Raw genomic sequence first — 19,880 nt, 5'->3', positions numbered from 1 at the left:
TAGGTGGTACAAGGCCTGCTCCTTACAATGTTTTTATCCATATGTCTAACCATCCTGGCTGAGTTTAGGTAGAACTTCTAGCTAATTCTGCCTTGCTCATTTTTTTTGTATAATTTGATTGTGTAGCTATATTTCTCCTCAGCATCTTCCCTTCACAGGGACACAAAGTTAAAAACGTATCAAAAGTCATTAAAAGATCAATTATCTTTTCCTACTATTAATATAAGCAGAGAGAAGAGTGGGTATCTTGTACGTATATTTCAAACTTATTGTCACTGCAACTCTATTACTGCCTCAGTTATCTGGACAAATTGTCCTTGATAATCCCTTAGTGTTACAGGTAAACTTTGACTTCTGGTTCTCTTCTGATCACTTTCATTAGCTGTGTTGCATAGGCAAAACCATCACTGAACACTTAAATCTGGGAAAACAGGAATTACAAATTTTGCGTCCAGTTTCTAAGAAAGTAGTTTCACTTATACCAGATGGTGTTTATTATCTTCCATCTGTATGATCAGAAAAACACATTTCTCTGATGGCAGCTTGATATTCTTAATTTCTATTTAAAGTAGGGTTGCCAGGTCCCTTAAGTCCCCCGGCGGGAGACTGGGATGCTGGCACTTACCCTGCACTGGCTTCAGAGTTCTCTGTCGCGTGTGTGCACAGCGCGCACGCACTTTCAGTGTGTGTGATGACATCACATCCAGGAAGTGATGTCATCACGTGGGTCAAAGGGTGGCCCAGGAGTGTGCATGCGCTCCCCAAAGAGCTGATTTGTGCCCCTCCCCCGTGGGCCCAATTCAGCCTGGGCCTGATGCGGGGCACAGGGGCGTGCCACGGCAGGGTGTGGGGGGGCACGCCTGCACCCCAGGGGCATCCTGGGGGCACCCCCCCGCTGGCCAGGTAAGTGGGGGTGGGGGGAGAAGGTGGGAGCAGGGGATCCTCCGCCCTCGGTGGGGGAATGGCAAGCCTAGTTTAAAGATAACATGCATCTAAGTGGCCCTGATCCAGCTAAAGTTAATTGTGATTGACTATCTCTAGTTCTATTGCTTTCAGCTAAGAGTAGATCATTTTAGTTCAACTAGAAGTAACATAGTTGATAACATAATAAAGAACAGCACTGGGATTGTTACAGTCAAACTTAATCTTCAGATGTGTATTTAGCATAATGTTTCCCCTCTGGAAGCAGGTCTTGGAACAGATAACACCTGTTATCCTTTCCGTTAATATTATTTTGTGAATCAATATTATGGACCAGAGAAGGTCAATGCCACACTTGCTTCTTGCAAAATTCAACTCTATTTCTAGTACAAATTTTCATTTAACAATCTAGTTCCACTGAAAATTAATGGGATTTATGGCCTTGTAATGGCAGCAATACTGTAATTTCTTAACATCCATAAAATAGCAACTGCAAAGATTTTTAGTGTCAATTTATTCTGGGATTGTACCCGAAGACTACAGACTACAGCTAACAGGAGACTTGTACAAGAATAAAAGTGAGATTACTAGTAGTGATCCAACAACTGGCAGTTTGAAAACTAAATGAAAATATAGGGTTTTAGCCACAGCCATCTCTCACTATATAAGAGTCCTATATTTCTGAACATGACTGTGTCTAACTCCACCTCTCTTCTATATAACTACTACTTGGCAAATTACTGGCAGCACAATAACTAAAATTTATTTTTAAAAGATTTCTCCAGAAAGTTCAAAAATGAACCTTCTGTTGTTGGAATAACACAAAGCCATCGGTTTATTTGCTATGGGCCTGGTAGATGCTAAAAGGCAGAGAAAGTAAAAAAATATATATCAAGGAATATATGTTTATTATAGTACAATTTATTTATTGTGCTTGTAACAAAGGCTCTCACAGGCCCCCTCCTGGTCCTATTACTGGTGGAAAGTGCCATCAAGTCACAGTCAACTTATGGTGACCCGTAAGGTTTTCAAGGCAAGAGAGATTCAAGAGGTGGTTGCCATTGCCTGCCTCTGTGTAACAACCCAGGACTTCCTTGCTAGTCTTCCATCCAAGTACTAAGCAGGGCTGACCTTGCTTGGCTTCTGAGATCTGATGAGATTGGGCTAGTATGGTCCATCCAGGTCAGCCTCCTGGCCCTATTAGCATCTATCTGTCAATAGGAAGAAATAATTGACTGTAATGCCCAATATCATGACACGGGTGGGCAGTTAGATTAAATATATATGTCCAGTACATTTTTATCCACCCTTCCTCCAAGGAGCTCAGTATGGCCTACATGATTCTCCCTCCCCCCTTTTATACTCACAGCAGCCCTATGAGGTAAGTTGGGCTGACAGAGTATGGCTGGCCCAGCCTACCCCAGCAAGCTTCACACCTGAGGGTGTCTCTAGACATGCAGGTTTTTAAAGAGTTGGGTCCGAGTTCCCTAGACCCAACATAGGTTTCCACAGCCACAAATCAGCTGTGGGGAACGGCTGTTAGTTTTTTTTAAAAGAGAGCCCAAACGGCCTCAGAACACCAACATAGGGGGAGGAAAGGCTCCTGCCTCCTCCCTCAAGCCATTTTCAAAAATAGTGAGTGGTGTGTGTGTGTGTGGGGGGGGATCTCTGTTTCTGCTGCTCCAGGTGGAGTGTTCTGTGCATGTGGAGCAGTAAAAACAGGGAAATACCCTCCCCTTGTGATATTTTGACATGGGAAATGGTTTAAGGGGACAGCCCAAATGGCCCCAGAATGCTGCTTCAGGAAGGGGAAGGAAGAGTTCCTGCCTCCCCCCACAATCTATTTCCCCATGTCAAAATATCACTGGGGGAGGTTATCTTTCATATTTTCACTGCTCCATTTGAACAGAATACTCCACTTGGAGCAAAAAAAAACAACAACCCCAGACACCCCTCTTGCTATTTTGGAAAATGGCCTGAGGGGAATGCAGGAGCCCCCCCCCCCATGGTGGTGTTCTGAGGCCATTTGGGGTCTCCTTTAATTTTTAACAGACATTCCCCACAGCTAATGTGTAGCTGCGGGAACCCAAGTTAGGTCTAGAGAACCCTTACCCAACTCTTTAAAAACCTGCATGTCTAGAGAGACCCTGAGTGAGGAATGGAACCTGGGTCTTGTAGGCCGGAGTAGGCAAGCCACACAGCCTCCATTAAATGCTCTTTACATTTCTACATTCCTGATCTCCTGGTCAGTTGGCATGCCACACGGGAAGACTCAGGGAGTAGTTTAAATGTGTAACAATAAGTCTCTCACCATTCACAGAGCACAACATTCCCATACACTCTAAGTAACATTCTCCTATGCTCAGAGGCTCATGATGTACCTTTCTTTCTGTTATGCTTCCTAGATAAGACAAAAGTCTGAACACAGCAATATTTTGCTTAGTTGGCTGAGAATGGAATGTGTAACTTGTAACTGTTGCTATAACCATATTTGGGCATCCGGGACTTCCTGAATACGAGCTAATAAAACTCTCGCCTCCATCTTTGGAGGAACAGACTTTGCATCCAGATCCTGTCTTGTGTCGTTACTACAGGGTCTCCCAGATTCTAGCCCAGCACTTCAACCACTGCACCATGCTGTCTTTGTATATATCCTGAAGTTCTGTTTACACAGTACAATCTTGCATGGAAAAATGTTTATAGTTGACAGTGTGCCACGCAGATACAAAAGCCATATAATATCTGTAAACTGCTCACTACAAAGACTGAAGTTTCTTTAACATAACCACTTGTGAATATATAGTCATGTTTCATGTAACATTTATTTTATTATGATCCCTACTACAAGCTGTCTATATATTTTAAATATTTCTCTAAATTAAATATTTCCATTGCATGCAGCACAGATGGCCTGAAATACCAAGCTCTCATTAGAAAAAAGGGTGTGTCAAGAGAAACCTTTTGAAAGAGACCATAAGACTTTTTTAAACATCCTGATGTAAATACTATAGTTTGGGGAAAGAATTTCAAAAACAATAAATTACTCACTGGGACCTGTCAAGGGAAAGATGACTTCATTATCCAAAGAAGAGTGACTTATAACATCAAGGTAGATTTATTCTGTTACAGAAAAACTATTATGATCTTTAATATTAGCAGTATGCAGAGTTTGGAGATCTTTTCGGTCTTTCGTGTAATTTGATAACACTCCTGCCATGATAAAATAATTTTAACGATTTTCAGATGTTCCACCTGTGGTCTTCCCAAGGGCTTCTAGAGGGACAGCTATGTATTAATCCAGTGTTGTCCAAGGAAAGTATTTGATCAAGCAGCTGGAAGGTCCCCTGAGAGCCAATTAAAAACACAGTTCTGAATTTTCTGAGTTTTGAAAGGATTTTGTGTGGGAGAGATCTCTGCATAAAGTACAGCTGTGCCTAAAGATGAGAACTTAAACAGCAGTAATGCTAAAAATGAACAGGGCTTAGACCCTTTTCGCACTTACGGTTTAAACCGCCATTTATGAGCATTCACCCCGATCGCAGTGGCTTCGGCATTGCACCTGTTCATTTCACACTGTCCACTGCAATTTCGATTTGGTGTCTGTGCTTCATTTCAAAACCTCGGTGCAATTTTGGGCTTTTGGGGCCTTGCAATTCACGTCACACTTTTTTAAAAAAAATTCAGCATGCGTAGTAACGTTGCAATGTTGGAACCCTTCCCCCCTTTTTGCTGATTGGGCTGTCCCCTGCCCACCGGAGAGGCAATTGGTGGCAGAGTTCTGGGGGAAAACATGTACCACTCTCATTTTTTTAAATCAAGCCAGGAAAGGGTTAAAATGCTGCCGATTAATCTCCTCCCAGGAAGCAGAGGTTTGTTTCCAAAGGGCTGTGCAAAATGCTTGGGTTTTTTCCCCCTCTTTGGCAAAGTCTGAAACATGCCTGGGAGGGAGGGAAAAGCAGCCATTTAATCCTTTCCTGGCTTTTAAAGCCAGGAAGAAAGTGCAGGAACATTACAACGTTGCAACCCATTCTTGTCTTTAAAAAAAAAAGAATGTGTGTGCATACCCTAAGGGAGGAAGGAGAAAGCAGCTATTTAACACTTTCCTTGATTTTAAAGCTAGCAGGGAATTAGCAGCAAGCTTAGGAATCATTCCTGGCTTTTGAAAAAAAATAAAACAGCATGCATACCGGGAGGAAGGAAACCAACGAAGAAGCAGCCTTATGACCCTCAGCTCGCTTTACTAAAAAAAATGGTGGACAAGGAGTTCAGAGAGCTGAGGAGGGTGGGAGTGGTTAATTCTGCACAAACCAATCAGCTCCCATGGAAAAGGAAAGGGGGGGAGAGAAGCAAAAAGGAGGCAAAAGTGTTCACATTAGCAAAATGCGGGCCAGCTGCCAGTTGGCAGCGAACTTAAAAAAACATCGGGGTATGTCCGCAGGGGGAAGAATCGGGGATACAGCGGACAAAAAGCGGGACTGCATCCCATGACTGCTTTTAAGTGTGAAAACCTTGCAAACATGGGATGTGGAACAGGTACAAACGCGCTCTAAAAACCGAGTGCGAAATGTACCTTAGTCATGAAGGAGAATCAGAAATATACTAGGATAGAAAATAGTAAGGCCGCTTTATAAAAGTACTCCATGAAATGTCTAATTAAGATCGTAATCTTAAGAAGATCTGTTCAGAGGCTAATTCAGGTTGATTCAACAGAGCTTACTCCCAGGAAATGTTTTTAGGATTGCACTGCTAGTTTATCAAACTGGGGGAGTAAACAGGTCAGGTAGTGGTAGAGTATAAAAAATAAGTATACATTGGGTGGGTACAGAAGTAGGAAGCTTGCCTGCCGATCTTTCCATTGTACCACTGATGCAATGAATAATGTGATGTAGAACCCAAAAGTACAGATCTCAGGTGATCCCTCAGGGTTATGCAGAGTGCTCATACAGCAATACATTATATCCACACAGCTGGGACTATTCATGAGGACTCACAGGAGGAGGGGAAATCCCATTTTATCTGCTGGCCCAAGCTTCCTCCCCTCTTGCTCTACCCCTCCCCAACCCTCCTAGCCCACATTTTCCGCCACCCTCCCCATAGCCAATCCCTATGGGATTCCTTCTGCTGGTGACTAGTTTAAAAAAGACACCATGCAAGTGAAAAGTTGCATGGAAAAGAGTTTTTGCCTTAGTCAGCATCATCTTTAAAACAGGCCTTACTGCAGGCTACTTTGATCCTACTGCAGTTGCTCTTAGCAAACTCTGCTTCCAGTTGGGCAGGCAGGCCTCCACCCTGTAGAGATCCAAATCTGCTCAGTAAAAATCCTGAAAAAATGCTAAATAAGCAATAACAAATTATTTTTAAAAACACTTTGTTATCCATTATGGACCTATAAGTGTGACTAATGTACCTTATTTCACAACATTCCCAAAATCTAAATTGTGAGAAAAGTAGCAGAACTTTGTACTATTTTTTTCCTTTTAAAAAAGTTGGACTGATTATTCCTAACAGATATGTGATTCTCCCCATTAACCAGGGGGGCAGGGGGTAGATCTGTTTCTCCTGCTCTGTGATACTTGTCATGCTACCTTAACTTTGCTTATGCTTTATATTCAGAGGCTGGATACTGAATAGTAAGGCACTCTGTATATGCTCCGTGTATTGTGTCAATACAAATTAATAGTGTGCAGGGCAAGAAGGATTTGAGGCAAGACCTGAAAATACTACAGGTCTAGTACACCCGTATCAGCTCTGGTGGCTTCCAACAACTGCTGCGACACGTAGTTAAAAGCAACAAGAACTTTAATAGTGAAGTAAGTAAACAGGGAAGTTTCATTTACAAAGGGAAATATTTTTAGTTGGCAGTCAAGAGTGAGTCTTTAACTGGGCCTTTTGTACTTGTCAGTTAAGTGGCAGAACGCCTTCCAGGTTCCAGGTCCTTCCTTTTAGAGCTCACAGCCTATAGGAAAGAAAGTCTATCTTGAACATCAACCTGACAAGATGGGTAGCCGTGCTAGTCTGTCTGTAGCAGTAGAAAAGAGCAAGAGTCCAGTAGCACCTATAAGACTAACAAAATTTGTGGTAGGGTATGAACTTCCAAGAGTCACAGCTCTGAAGAAATGAGTTGTCTCATAAGAGCTCATACCCTACCACACATTTTGTTAGTTTTATAGGTGCTACTGGACTCTTGCTCTTTTCTACTTCATCATCCTGACAGTAGGACTCCAGCTTCTTTAATCCCCACGGAGTACTTTCAGCTCTCACAAATCTGTTCCTTTTTTTATTAATTAAAACAAAAAGGGAATACAGAAAAGAAGGGGAGAAAAGGGGGACAAGCAAGGCAAATATAAAACTGTGTGCTACAAGGATTGTTAAAATACAGGGTACAAAAATCATAACCTTTATAGATATTAGAATAGCAATTAGAATAATAATGTCTGTTTAGTATATATTTTTCCAAATAAACACCACATGCAAAGTTCAAACCTATTTCTACTTATTATTTTAGTAATAATAATTTTAAAAGACAATTATTAATAATAATGCTTATTACTTAATGTAACTGATTGTCATAGCCTTTAAGAGTATTAAGATAAAGTACTATTGAAGATTCTGACCTATATAATCTGTTTCTCTGTTAGACCTCCTTTTCTCTTTTCCCTCCCACTCCCAGCTGTTTCTTAGTTCAGTGCCAAGGGCTGTTGGGAGATGTAGTCCGTCAGAATTCCCATGACAAGTGAGCCAGGCAGCCAATCTCTTTTCATATAACCTCAAGCTGAGCTCTAGTTTGAAAGCCAGTCTGGGGCTGATCTCAGCCGGGGCCTTCTTTCCTGCTTGAACCCTGTGAGGGAGAATCGACAAGCTCTTCCCGGGGTCCTGAGGCACTGGCAGATGGTGACTCGTCCCCGCTTCTCGCTCCGCAGGGGCTGCAGCCTGGCCGTTGGCCGCTGGGGGCCGCACTCGAGGGCAGGCTGCGTCTAATGCCGGGCTCGTTGGCGGAAGCGTTGCTCGCGTACATTTTGTGTCAGCTGTGCAACCGCGGCTGTGGGGGAGACGTGGCTGCTGGGTAGGATTTTGCCTACAATTATGGAGGCGCGGAACATGAACCTGCCTCGGGGACCCGAGAACCTGTGTTTCGATAAGGACGAGTTCATGAAGGTGAGCGGGAGGCGGGCAGCCGCTGAGCCGGGGGGAGCACGGCTGGAAGGGTTTTGAACCACAGCTAGGGGGGCGGGGGGCGGGTTATGTGGCGCAGGGAGTGGAGAGGTTGGGGCGGGGGGAGGACAGATGAATGTGAGGAATACTGAATTACAGGCCTAGCAATCTCCTCGGCCACCATCTCTATCTCCGAAAAGTTAGCAGATGCTTCTCTTTTTTTCCTTAGCAGCGGCCAGGTTAGAGGTGCGTTTTGTTGTTTGAGTGGGAGGGGAAGAACAAAATCCATGTAATACTTTCTGTTGGGGCCAACCCACATGACACGTAACGTTGGACAAGCTTATGGGCTCATCGGAACTCTTCATCAGATGTTACTAGAATTTTTAAAAAGGAGGGAACAAGTAGATTTTCCAGCTGACCAGCTCCAGATCTTAAGATCCTGTCATGCTTGCCTTTGATGTTACATGCTGCAGGTCCACAGACTCTTATCAGCTGCTAATGTGCAGAAGTGGTTGTTACTGTTTGGCTTTTCACAAATTACCAAAAGCTCCCTCGTTATTTTTGGTGTATTTGTAGTTTCACCCAATAAATGTAACCCTATGGAAGGAGGTTAAATGTGTGAATTGTTGCATGTAGCCTTGTCATGTATTTCAGTCAACATTTGTGAATGTTGAATAAGGCTATATCCATTATATGGTTGTAGAGTTTTGGTAATCTATAAAATGTAAAGAATCTACATGTGGCTTATGTAGTAGTTTCACATATTTTGCCTGGCACAATACCATTTGAAATACTTGAATATTGGATCCAGCTATTTTGTTAACGTGTAATGGATTTTGAAATTCTGAACCAAGGCTCTGCCCTTTCCACCTGGGAAAGATGCATCCTTGATGTCAAAAGGTCAACTAGTAAAGAGCATGAATGTAGAGGCAAAGTAAGTGAAAGTGAGTAAATAGACTAACCAACTTTATCGTAGCATAAGCTTTTAAGAACCACAGCTCTCTTTGTCAGATTTGGTTCTTGAAAGCTTATGTTACAATAAAGTTGGTTAATCTTAAAGGTGCACCTGGACTCTACTATTTTGTGACTACAGACTAACATGGCTAACTCCTCTGAGTAAATAGGCAATGTACACATTCATAATTTGTGAGTTTCTAGTATCCTTTTGGACTGTATGAAAGTGGTTTGCTCATTTGACTTGGTGGTAGCTGCCATCACATGAATTTCCTGGTCATCCAGTGTAAAAAAAACAACCGTTAATTTAAAATCAGCTGCTAATGTGTTAGGGTTCCTGCTAAAATGTTAGGGTTATATGGTGATGAGGATTTCTAGCAGAAACTTTTCAGCAACTTGTCACCCCCTACCTTCCCATTGTTGCCCTCCCTTGCATGTCTTATCTAGAGATGTAAAATTCCTGGAAATTTCGAAGCCATAATTTATTTATTTATTTGATTTGATTTATACCCCGCCCTCCCCACAGATGGGCTTAGGGCGGCTAACAACATTCAAAAAATACATTAAAAGTCACAAAAACCTAAAATCAATAATAATTTCTAAAAAGTCATTAAAATAGTCCAGGAGCAGGCTAAGGGGCGGGTGGTGGTGGTTCCCACCCAGAAATCTGGGAGGAATTGAAATATATGCAATACTTTCTTCCTTATCAAACCTAAATTTCTTTTATTACTTTAACAATATAAAATGTGTAAAATATGGCTTACCATGTAAAATCCTGCTGCTTGGCATACTTACAGATTTAGAAGTATAAATGCCTTAGTTTTTCTACAAGCAGAAGTACTTCAAAGAGGGAACTGCAAACTCTTGCACCCTATCTTAGCACATATTTGAGGGCCAGTCTACATGACACAGCTTACCAGATTTCTGGCTAGAGCATGATGTCTGGCAAGAGTACTGACATGAGTATTGATCATCACAAATCCACTGCAAGTATCCCCCTCTGCCCAGCCTTGCTCTTGAGATTCCGTATCCCATATGTTGTTATGAATTGTCTAAAGGAAGTTGTAGAAGCTATTATTTTGTAGGAGAACCATAGACACAAAGACAACTAGATAGTCTCCCTTCTTTCAGATGGTTTGGAATCAGGATTGTATGGCCAACAGATACTAAAAGTTTCATTCCTCAGACCATAATGCAAACATTCAAATTGCTACGGGCTAAAAAGATCATATGGGATCATCATGGGATTCTTGAAGTGGATTCCTGAGGTTGCACGCTACCAACTCAATATGCCAAATGCATGTTGTAGCTCTTATAAACTAACAAAAACGCCACATGAAGATAGAAATCACCCGTGATGGTGATAATCCAGACAACACTTTGGTTTTTGCCATAAAATAAATAAAACTAAATACAAACAAATATTAGCAATAGAAACCAACTTTTGTATTTAAAACAGAAGATGCTCCTAGTGTGGCAAAACTGAGATAAGTACATAAAAGAAATAATGGAACAAATTGTATTGTTACTTTGGGTGCGCTGGAACATCATTTAAGCAGAGTACACTTTCTGCAAGGAATTCCCAGTTTGGTTGTTGTGGGTTTTCCGGGCTGTATTGCCGTGGTCTTGGCATTGTAGTTCCTGACGTTTCGCCAGCAGCTGTGGCTGGCATCTTCAGAGGTGTAGCACCAAAAGACAGAGATCTCTCTAACCATCGTTCTCCGGCCGTGAAGGCCTTCGACAATACAATTCCCAGTTTCTGTGATGCACTGATTCATAACCCCCTGTACTTTTCTTTCCTTTTTCATATGTAGCCAGACTTTGATGTTGATCACTTCGTGTCTGAATGCAGAAAACGTGTTCAGTTGGAAGAGCTCCGAGATGATCTTGAGCTCTACTACAAACTTCTTAAAACCGCAATGGTAGAACTCATAAATAAGGATTATGCAGACTTTGTTAATCTTTCCACCAATCTGGTAAGTTTTCAAATTGGATTGTATGTGTGGTTAGTACATTTCTAGTCATTCTATTATATGAGGTTATGAGACTACAATATTGAACATACAATCCATAAGTGGAGCTCTTAATACTTTAAGGAGGAACTAGAAGCCTTACATGAACTTGATAGCCAGGGGGGTGTTTGGGAGATAAGCTGGCTGCATTGTGGCTGCATTCATATATAATAAAGTTGCTAAACTTTTACTTATTTTATAAAGAAAAGCATTAATAATTTGATGTGTAGCTACTGAATATGAAAGTCCTAACTATATAAAATTATAGTTTTAAATGCTTTTTATACTTGAATTAAGGATGTAGTATTTGAACACTTAGACTTCTTTCATGTCTGCAGTTTTTGTCCCCTTGATTTTTAATGCTTATTCAAACATAACTTTGGACAGGATTGCAGGTAGTCCTCCAAATGTTTACTTGCAAGCTTAAGAGCTGGGGGGGGGGGGGTTGTTGTAACAGCAGCCAGTTTTTAAGAAAATACAGTTTGTAAGCATACAAATATATGATTTGTTTTAATTGTTCAGCAATTGTAGCATATTTTTACAATTTCTTTAGGTTGGCATGGATAAAGCCCTTAATCAGCTTTCAGTGCCCTTGGGACAGCTGCGAGAGGAAGTTATGGTATGTTTTGAAGTCATGCTAAAGCCCTATAAAATGGCTGCTGTAGAGCTAAAGGTTTTATTTAGAAGTCCCTCCAATTTTTGAAAATGTTAAGAAGCCAAGTAGTATGCAGAGATCCTGTGTGGTCCTGCAACATGGGGATTCTGTGGAGCAATAATACTTCATTTCTCCCAAATACTAAGTTTTATAAACTATTTTAGATATTTTTTACTGTGAGAAAAGTAATTGGATCGCTGCCAATAAAATGAGAATTTGGTTACTCTTACACTTCATCCTTAAACTGAGTCAAATGTCAAAAAGTTAGGGTAATAATGGTTAGGCTTCCAAGGTTATTTTCAGTTGAACAATCTCATTTTTTCTGGAAGAACAAATACTTGTTTTTATAAAATAGATAATTTGATTCAATCACTTGATTTTTATAAGAGCTGTTTCAGTAAAGCTGCCAGATATCAAGCTGAAATATATATAGTGCCTTAGGGATATTATTGCACAGAGAGATTTATCTTTAATGGCAAATAATAAACAGGATCCTGGTATGTGGTGATAAAATTTTATCATCTAGAAAATTGCATACTATATCTGCTTAAATTTGCTCTGAGGATAATTTTAGCTTTGCTCAGAATTTAATAAATGCCCTCTGAGATAATAGATTAGCAGTCCAAAATACAGTTTTCTGTTTACATCATTGTATTTATCATGGAGCTATTTCCTCTAGTATCTTTGTGTTTTTGAAACTGCTGGCCAGTTTCTTATGCCAGTTGTTCATATTTGTGGCTTCTGTGCAGTCCCATATTGGGACTGTGCACGTGCAATCCACCCATGGAGAAGATTTCTGGAACTTTCTAGAAGACTAGGAGCACCCTTACTCCCCTTAGCACTTTCCCACCAAAATATCACATGACTGGAGGAAGGTGCTATTCCCTCAATTCTCTCTGTGCCAGTGACCCCCAGAAAGTAAGGTTTGAGAGTGTTCACCACAGGCCAGGAAGGAGGGATGTATGCCTGTGCGGAAGTTCACTTGATAAACAACAATAACAGGTAGGGCTTTTTTTCTGGGAAAAGAGGTGGTGGAACTCAGTGGTGGAACTCAAGACAGCACAATGACATCACTTTGGGTCAGCTGGAACAAGGGGGGAGTTTTTTAAAGTTTAAATTGCCCTCGGCGAAAATGGTCACATGGCCAGTGGCCCTGCCCCCTGATCTCCAGACAGAGGGGAGTTTAGATTGCCCTCTGTGCAGACAGAGCAGAGTTTAGATTGCCCTCTGCGCTGCCAAGTGGCGCGGAGGGCAATCTAAACTCTCCTCTGTCTGGAGATCAGGGGGCGGGGCCACCGGCCATGTGACCATTTTCAAGAGGTGTTGGAACTCTGTTCCACCACGTTCCCACTGAAAAAAAGTCCTGGTTACAGGTAAGTGTAAGCCTGCTTTCATCTTTGTGGCTTCTGTGCAGTCCCACATTGGGAGAGTAGCAGGCTCACTTACTGAAGGAGGTAAGTGTGAAGCTCTTAAAGTAAGAGACTATGGAGGACCACCTTCCCAATAGATGCTTAGCTTCTCATTGACATTCACCCACAAGTGCTTTTAATGAAGCAGGGAGCTCTCTAAAAGTGTCCCAGCCAAAGTTCAAGCAGGAATGCAGCAATGAAAATATAGTGCTCTAGTGGCGAGAGCTGTACTAGATGAAGGGCATTGAACTGCCATGCACTCAGGACAAAGTGTGATAGCATCTACCAACCTGCAAAGGAAGGATACTGCCAGGTCTCTCTTGGAGCCTGAATGACTGATCCATCTCATAGTGCTGAGAGACTGGAGGACTGAAAGCCTGGTAGGGAATCCTGCCCAGGCCACTGGACACATTAGCATTGTGAAAATTTATGAATGGAGGACATAGGTTAGAAACCACAGTGTCCTCATTCCACAGGTAGAAGTACTGTACACTAAAAATGAAGTATCAAGGAAGTGCAAAAAGTTAACAAGGGGTTACATCCCTACTTTAAATATCTTTGGAGATCCAATAAGGAAGAGGAAAGTTTACGAGTATTTGAGTCCCAAACATAGTCAGTAGCACAAGAAGAAGAGTCCAAGTCCTGCTATAGCCTCAGTAGAGACACTTACACACTTATAAGTGCAAGATATGGTAGTCAAGAAACAGCAACTGAGACTATTGCTACAGTGCATGAAAAGGAGCTGACGAAAACAGCAGATCCGCCCCAGAATAATGAAAACAGTGAAGCACACATGATGTGGCCAAAGAAAGGATGGACAGTAAGCACCATCAACGAACCTTGTGCTGCTAGCAGAGCAATATTTGAAACAAAAACATCTGGGGGATAATATGAAAACAGATTACCTTGCTGATAGATTAGCAAGGGCATTCCCCAATGGCAAGGGACCCTGACAGCAAAGAAACAAAAGGGCAGGGAATGGACTGTCACAGTGTGTGGCAAGGCCACATAGCCCATGCCTCCAAATCAGTATCAAAGAGTTGGCACCAATCAGTTGAAAAAAACATAATTGCAATGCACTGCAATGATATGGAGCATTTGCACTAAAACAAAAGACAAAAGTAATTTATGTCTAGTGCTCTGGGTGAAAGTAGTAGTATTATAACACTCATTTTGCTGAAAACCAGGAGCCACCTGGAGACACACCTTCATAACAGAGCGCCCATGCCACAGGGGCTGTCCCTGATATGGCACTAACTCTCAGAAGGTGCAGCATCAAAAGAGTGCCCTGGGAAGAACAGAGTGCTAAGAGCATGAGAATGGTGCACATACACTCTGTCTAGGAAAAAAGAAAACAAATCTAAGTATCCCTTGAAGTGTGAAACTGCAACCAAAGACCAAATTCTGTCAAGGTGTCATATGCAGGTATGTAAGAACCCAGGAACTGCAATTGTGAAAGTGAAAAAGTGGATTAGCAGAATGTGGATTGACTAAGACTGAAAAGGCAGGGGGAAGCTTTTTCATCTAGTAGGACAGAAAAGGAGATTGCCTGGAAAAAGTCAATAACCAACTATCAATAGTTCAGAGAGAAAAACTATACTGCAGCCTCAAGTGGGATAATCTAGTTATTGTGAATTTTATAAATAGCCAAGGCATTAGAATTCTGCCACTAGTAGTTTGCAACCCCAAAAGCAGAGGGCATTTCTGCAAGAAGGGTAGAGAGATGTATGAATAACGCAGCCAAGCAAAAACCACAATACATAGAATTAGATGATCTGTACCCAAAATAGGCCTTTACATCTGACCTCCTTAACAAATAAGGAGCAGTGAAAAATAATACTCTTTTTCTGTCTTGGGGGAATACTGAATAGTCCAATTAATGGGAGGACAGGCAACCTCCCCTGAGAAGACATGGGGAAGACCTTGGGTCTTTTGAGCCCATAAAGCAACACAGATGTGACAGAATTGTAGGAAACCTGTTGTTGTCAGGCCTTGCCAGGTACTTCCCCAAACGCTTCACTGCATCACTCCAGTGTATGAGTTACGGATGTTTTTATTAAGGAAAGATACCAGTTTCAAGGGTCTGTGACAATAGAATTGACTGGACTGCCTAAAGGTAGTAAAGCTGGGTCTGTTATAGGGTAGTATCTCCACCCCCACCCCCACCCTTGATGGGAAGGAGAGGACATTGAAGGTTTTGGCGTGCATTGCCTGGGAAGAAGGGAGGGGAAGAGAAAAGAGTTCTACTCAGTCTCTGTGTTTAGTCCAAGGTCATTTTCCCAGGCTTCAACAGGAACTCGTCTCCAAAACACCTTGCCTGAGAGATAAGCGGTTAGTAACAAAGCAGACAGAATACAGATTTCACTTTGCACCTACTCAGAGGAACTGGAGCACAATACTGTAACACAGCCCAGTTGATGCATGGCAGATATGCTGACAGCCTATCTGACACCTGTGAGTGGTGGACAAGGCAGCAGGCCACTGAATTGTTACTTTCTCTTGTAAAGTAAATCACCAATGAAGGTAGACAAATGAATTTAAATGATTTTTTACAAGTCCGCTACCACTCTTTCAGTAGGAGATGCTGGAGATAGAACCTGGCCTCTTGCACATGCCCTGAGACACTAAGTTATTTGAAGGAAGGGAAGAAGAAATGGCTTTTAAGGATTTCAGCAGCAAAACACTAAGTTGTTCTTCTGGAGGCAGCTAGGGGGGAACAAAACATGAAAAATAGTTATTCTCTTATCAACAATAAATATAAATATATCTTGTACAGTTAATAAAAATGTCACAAAGATACTTAATCCCTTGAAACTAAAAACATGCATGTCCAACTCTTTCTAAAAAGGGAGATGTTTAACCAAGTTCCTTTGCTTAAAAGTGTCTTCTGCCTTTTGTTATAAGCTGTCCATAGAAGTTTTCTGTTTTTTTAAACTTTGTGACTATGTCAAGGAGGTTGTTTTTTAGTAGCATAAGTTTTTTAAAGAAAAAATAATTTATGAATTGTGTTACTGTATCTGATACTAAACTAGCTGTCTCCTGTGTGGATGACTAAAACTGCACACAGACGCCATGCACAGGCATGCTAGGGTCAGGTAATACAGCTTTGTAAACTGACCTGAAGAGACAAACCTTAAAAACACATATGATAAAAATTAAAAATTCCATGAGATGGAAGATTGATGAAGACCCTGAGAACCTAGGGGATCCTGGATAGGGAGACTTTGAAGAGGGTTTTCCAGGTAGCTCCCCCCACTCATGATTCCTTGTGGGATCCATCTGATTTATATTAATTATTTGGGAACCATAGTGATGAGAATACAAGGTGGGTTTTTAAAAAAGAAATTGTTCCTGAGGAAAAGCAGTAGCTCAATATGCACAAGGCATCAGGTTTTCGGAACCTGCGTTTTCGAGTATGTGGGAGTTCTGTTTGTTGGCCCTTAAGGGCAACTGATTGGCCATTGTGTGAAACTGGATGCTGGACTAGATGAACCACTGGTCTGATCCAGCAGGACTTTTATGTTCTTTTTATTAGTGAAATAATGCAGCTGAAGAAACAACTCTTCTGTTTGTTTGTTTTTCTCTTTGCACTGGCGTTTGAAAAGCCATGGCAAAATTATTTTGACTTTCATGTTTGAAAATGACAGCAGAAGAAATGTTGACAATTTTGCTCAGCCACAAAATTATTTTGAAGAACCAGTATGTAAAATCAACGGATGGACTAGAAGTTAGACTAGTTCTTATTCTGCGACTCCCCAGTGAGATAAAGTTGAAAACAAGAGCTGAAAGGTGCTGTCTTGCTTTTCTTTGAGCAGAACTTTTTCACTGATTTCTTCTGAGTTGTTTTTAAGACCTCTTCTTCTCATCTGCTGATTCTTTCGAGGGCCAGCTGTGGATGATGTTTTGGATCCATGACTAGATGCTATGATATATAATTTAGCTGCCATGGATGTGGGAAGTGGATACAGATCCCCCCCCCCCCCAATTTCCTTAATCCGTAGAAGAGCCAAAGGGCAGGTCCTTCTAGGGCTTAAAATTTTTTGGAGAGAGAGTTTCTATTGAGGTTATAATATGAAGGAAAAAAGTTAAACTCCTCCTTACCCTGTGCCATAGCCTTGATCCTCATCCGGCCCCTGTGTTGGCTTTATGTAGTTAAATTATGCATTGGGGGAACTGTTCAGATCCTAATAACATATGTAGTTCAGCCCTTTGCCACTTCATTGCTAACCTTCCAGGGATACCAAGAGATACCTGTCTTTCCTCCCTCACAGCCTGGACATGTGTAATTACAGCTGCCCTTGTAATTAATAGGTCTCTAAAGATAGAATTCGTTAAGTGCCATTTATTCTTCATATCCTTTCCTTCTAGGCAAAAAGCCAGAGTACAACTGCCATCCAGAATTTTTGAGGGCTGCTAGTTCTAATTCAATGCAGAAGTTTCTATGTTGTTCCTTTAAAGCTCTGAGTGTAATACATGCACGGAGTGCATTACACTGGCTTCCTTGCTACTGAGATAACACTGGAATGGCCATTGCTACCACTGGGATATTGCCACTTGTTCCGATTGTGCCTTGACCATGCCTTTTTGGAAATTCTCCATCTAGCATTGCACACACTTTAAATAGATGCACTCAAATGAGGAGAAATGTCCTTTCAAATGTGCTCTGATTTGTTGGGTTTATTGGTGTGAAGAATGGTTTTTTGCTTGTTTATTTTTGTTTCTTGTTAATAACTATTTCTGTAATCCCTTAAGTATCAGCTGGTCTGTTTCAAAAAGCTGTAAATATTTCTCTATTTACTATTTTTAGAGTCTTAAATCATGTGTCAGTGAAGGAATACAAGCAATTGATGAGCGTGTGTCTAAACAAGAAGATATCAGAAGAAAAAAGGTACAGCAGTTAAATGTTTTTATTTGTATTTTCATATTCCCCCCCCCCCCCCGCCCAAAGGCCATAATTAGTCGATTTGAATCGTGATTGTGCGATTCAAAAACCTAATCAATAGTTTGGGGCACTATGTGATATTCCAGAAAAGACCTTCCTTGAGCTTTGAACTGAATAGCTTTGAAGAAGCTTTCAAAATGAAAAAAAGTTTCAATTCAATATGAGAAGCTTTGCTTTGCTTTCTTCAAACAGATGTGTGTTTTGAGACTTATTCAAGTTATTAAATCAGTTGAGAAGATTGAGAAAATTCTACACTCACAAAACTCTAAAGAAATATCATCAGTAGAAGTAAGCAGGTATGGCCCTCGAATTTGATGCCTTTGATATTTGTTTAATTATGGATTTTAAAGTATTTTTATCTTAATCATTCTTTTCATGGTAAAATGACAACCAGTACTATAATATGTCTTTAGTAGATCCAACAAAAGTACTGTAAATAGCAAGCAAACTTTCAAGTTGTCCAGAGTAGTTCATCAGGGTGGATCTTATTGGTGAGGGGGGAAAAAGATGTTTTAGAACTTAATAGTAAAGGCCCAGATACTCAGTGAACAGAGTTTTGAAGTGTACAAAAATACAATGGACAATTAAATTATCTATGTAGCATGCTTTAATCCTCCAAGGAGCTTTCAACCTCCACTCAGTTTTGCTATTCAAATCTGGCTCCTCAGTTATGTTGCTAGCATTTTAAAGAAAGAGGTGTGTCTCTTTAAAGGAAATACACATTTTACTTTGAAATGCTAATAGAAGACTAAGGGTCTTTACTAAAGACTAAGGGTCTTTACTAAGGGTCAAAACAGAGTGGAGATTGAAGGGTGAACCTCATCTCCCATTTCCTGTACTGTCTTGGGGCAAATTGAGGCTATACAAGCTGCAATTGACTTTTTAATACATAGGCTAAGATGTATCTTCACGTTGTCTGAGCCATTAGATTTTAAGTATAGTTCGAGCCTGCTTCTGGGTTTTTGGTCACATTGAAGTGTAATGAAATGTTGGAAAATGGCTTTATTTTAATTATTCATATCCCATTTTTCCATTTTTTAGGCCTTCAAAGTTGCAGACAAATATATTATTTATTTATTTAAAGTATTTATTAGCTGCCTTTCCCCCAAAGGTGCTTGAGGCAGCTTTCAATATATGCTAGATTTCTCATGCCATGGGTGGGTATATAGGGTAAGATTATTTTTTGCCACATTATTGAAATCTTGTTCTTATGTATGTCGCTCTTGTAAGTCCACTTCTGACTGGCCAGATTTTAGAGAGAATTGCCACGGAATTCAACCAGTTACAATTTCATGCTGTACAGAGCAAAGGAATGCCACTTTTAGATAAACTGAGACCAGTAAGTATATTAATTTACTTCACAGAATACTCTAGGAAATAATGTTTCTATCTTGCTGCATATTGTAAACCTTATATGTACACCAAAAGAATATAACTGAGGTCTACATGTCTTCTGTGACCGGCACAGTGTCTGGGATCAACCTTGGACCGTACACACATTGAACTGAAATATAAGGCGAAATTGACTCCATATATGATAAATTGTGTCAAGTGACACCGGAAAGCAATTGCACTTTAATAGTATGGATAATAGGATTTAGAGCACGAGACACTTTAATTGATTGGTTGGAGTATGTATAACGCCTACAAATTGAAACTATAATTGCATTGTAATATGTGGTATGAGTCCTGGTTATATAATAGGAGATAACTTAATTAATAAATATATTGTTGGTTGTATGTTTATGGAGATAAGACTTTATTATACACGGGATATTACTTGTTTGGCTATAGCATATTGTAAACAGAACAACTTGTTTTAAACAAGATTAAGA

At 40.8% G+C, this 19,880-nt stretch overlaps 1 protein-coding gene across 1 annotated transcript in view; it reads left to right on the top strand.

The window, feature by feature from the left end:
* The first annotated feature begins 7,759 nt into the window (after positions 1-7,759).
* The window catches only part of COG2 (component of oligomeric golgi complex 2), a 66,882-nt gene continuing 54,761 nt past the window's right edge, over positions 7,760-19,880 (top strand). Inside the window, exons 1-6 of the mRNA XM_054982175.1 lie at positions 7,760-8,076; positions 10,842-11,003; positions 11,593-11,658; positions 17,911-17,991; positions 18,238-18,341; positions 19,276-19,384. Coding sequence (XP_054838150.1) covers positions 8,005-8,076; positions 10,842-11,003; positions 11,593-11,658; positions 17,911-17,991; positions 18,238-18,341; positions 19,276-19,384 — 594 coding nt within the window. The 5' untranslated portion in view covers positions 7,760-8,004. The remainder of the gene's footprint in view (positions 8,077-10,841; positions 11,004-11,592; positions 11,659-17,910; positions 17,992-18,237; positions 18,342-19,275; positions 19,385-19,880) is intronic.

Source organism: Eublepharis macularius, chromosome 1 (assembly GCF_028583425.1).
Source record: "Eublepharis macularius isolate TG4126 chromosome 1, MPM_Emac_v1.0, whole genome shotgun sequence".
Classification (NCBI taxonomy): domain Eukaryota; kingdom Metazoa; phylum Chordata; class Lepidosauria; order Squamata; family Eublepharidae; genus Eublepharis; species Eublepharis macularius.
Note: the sequence above shows the minus strand (reverse complement) of the source record. Positions and strands in the feature narration are given on the sequence as shown.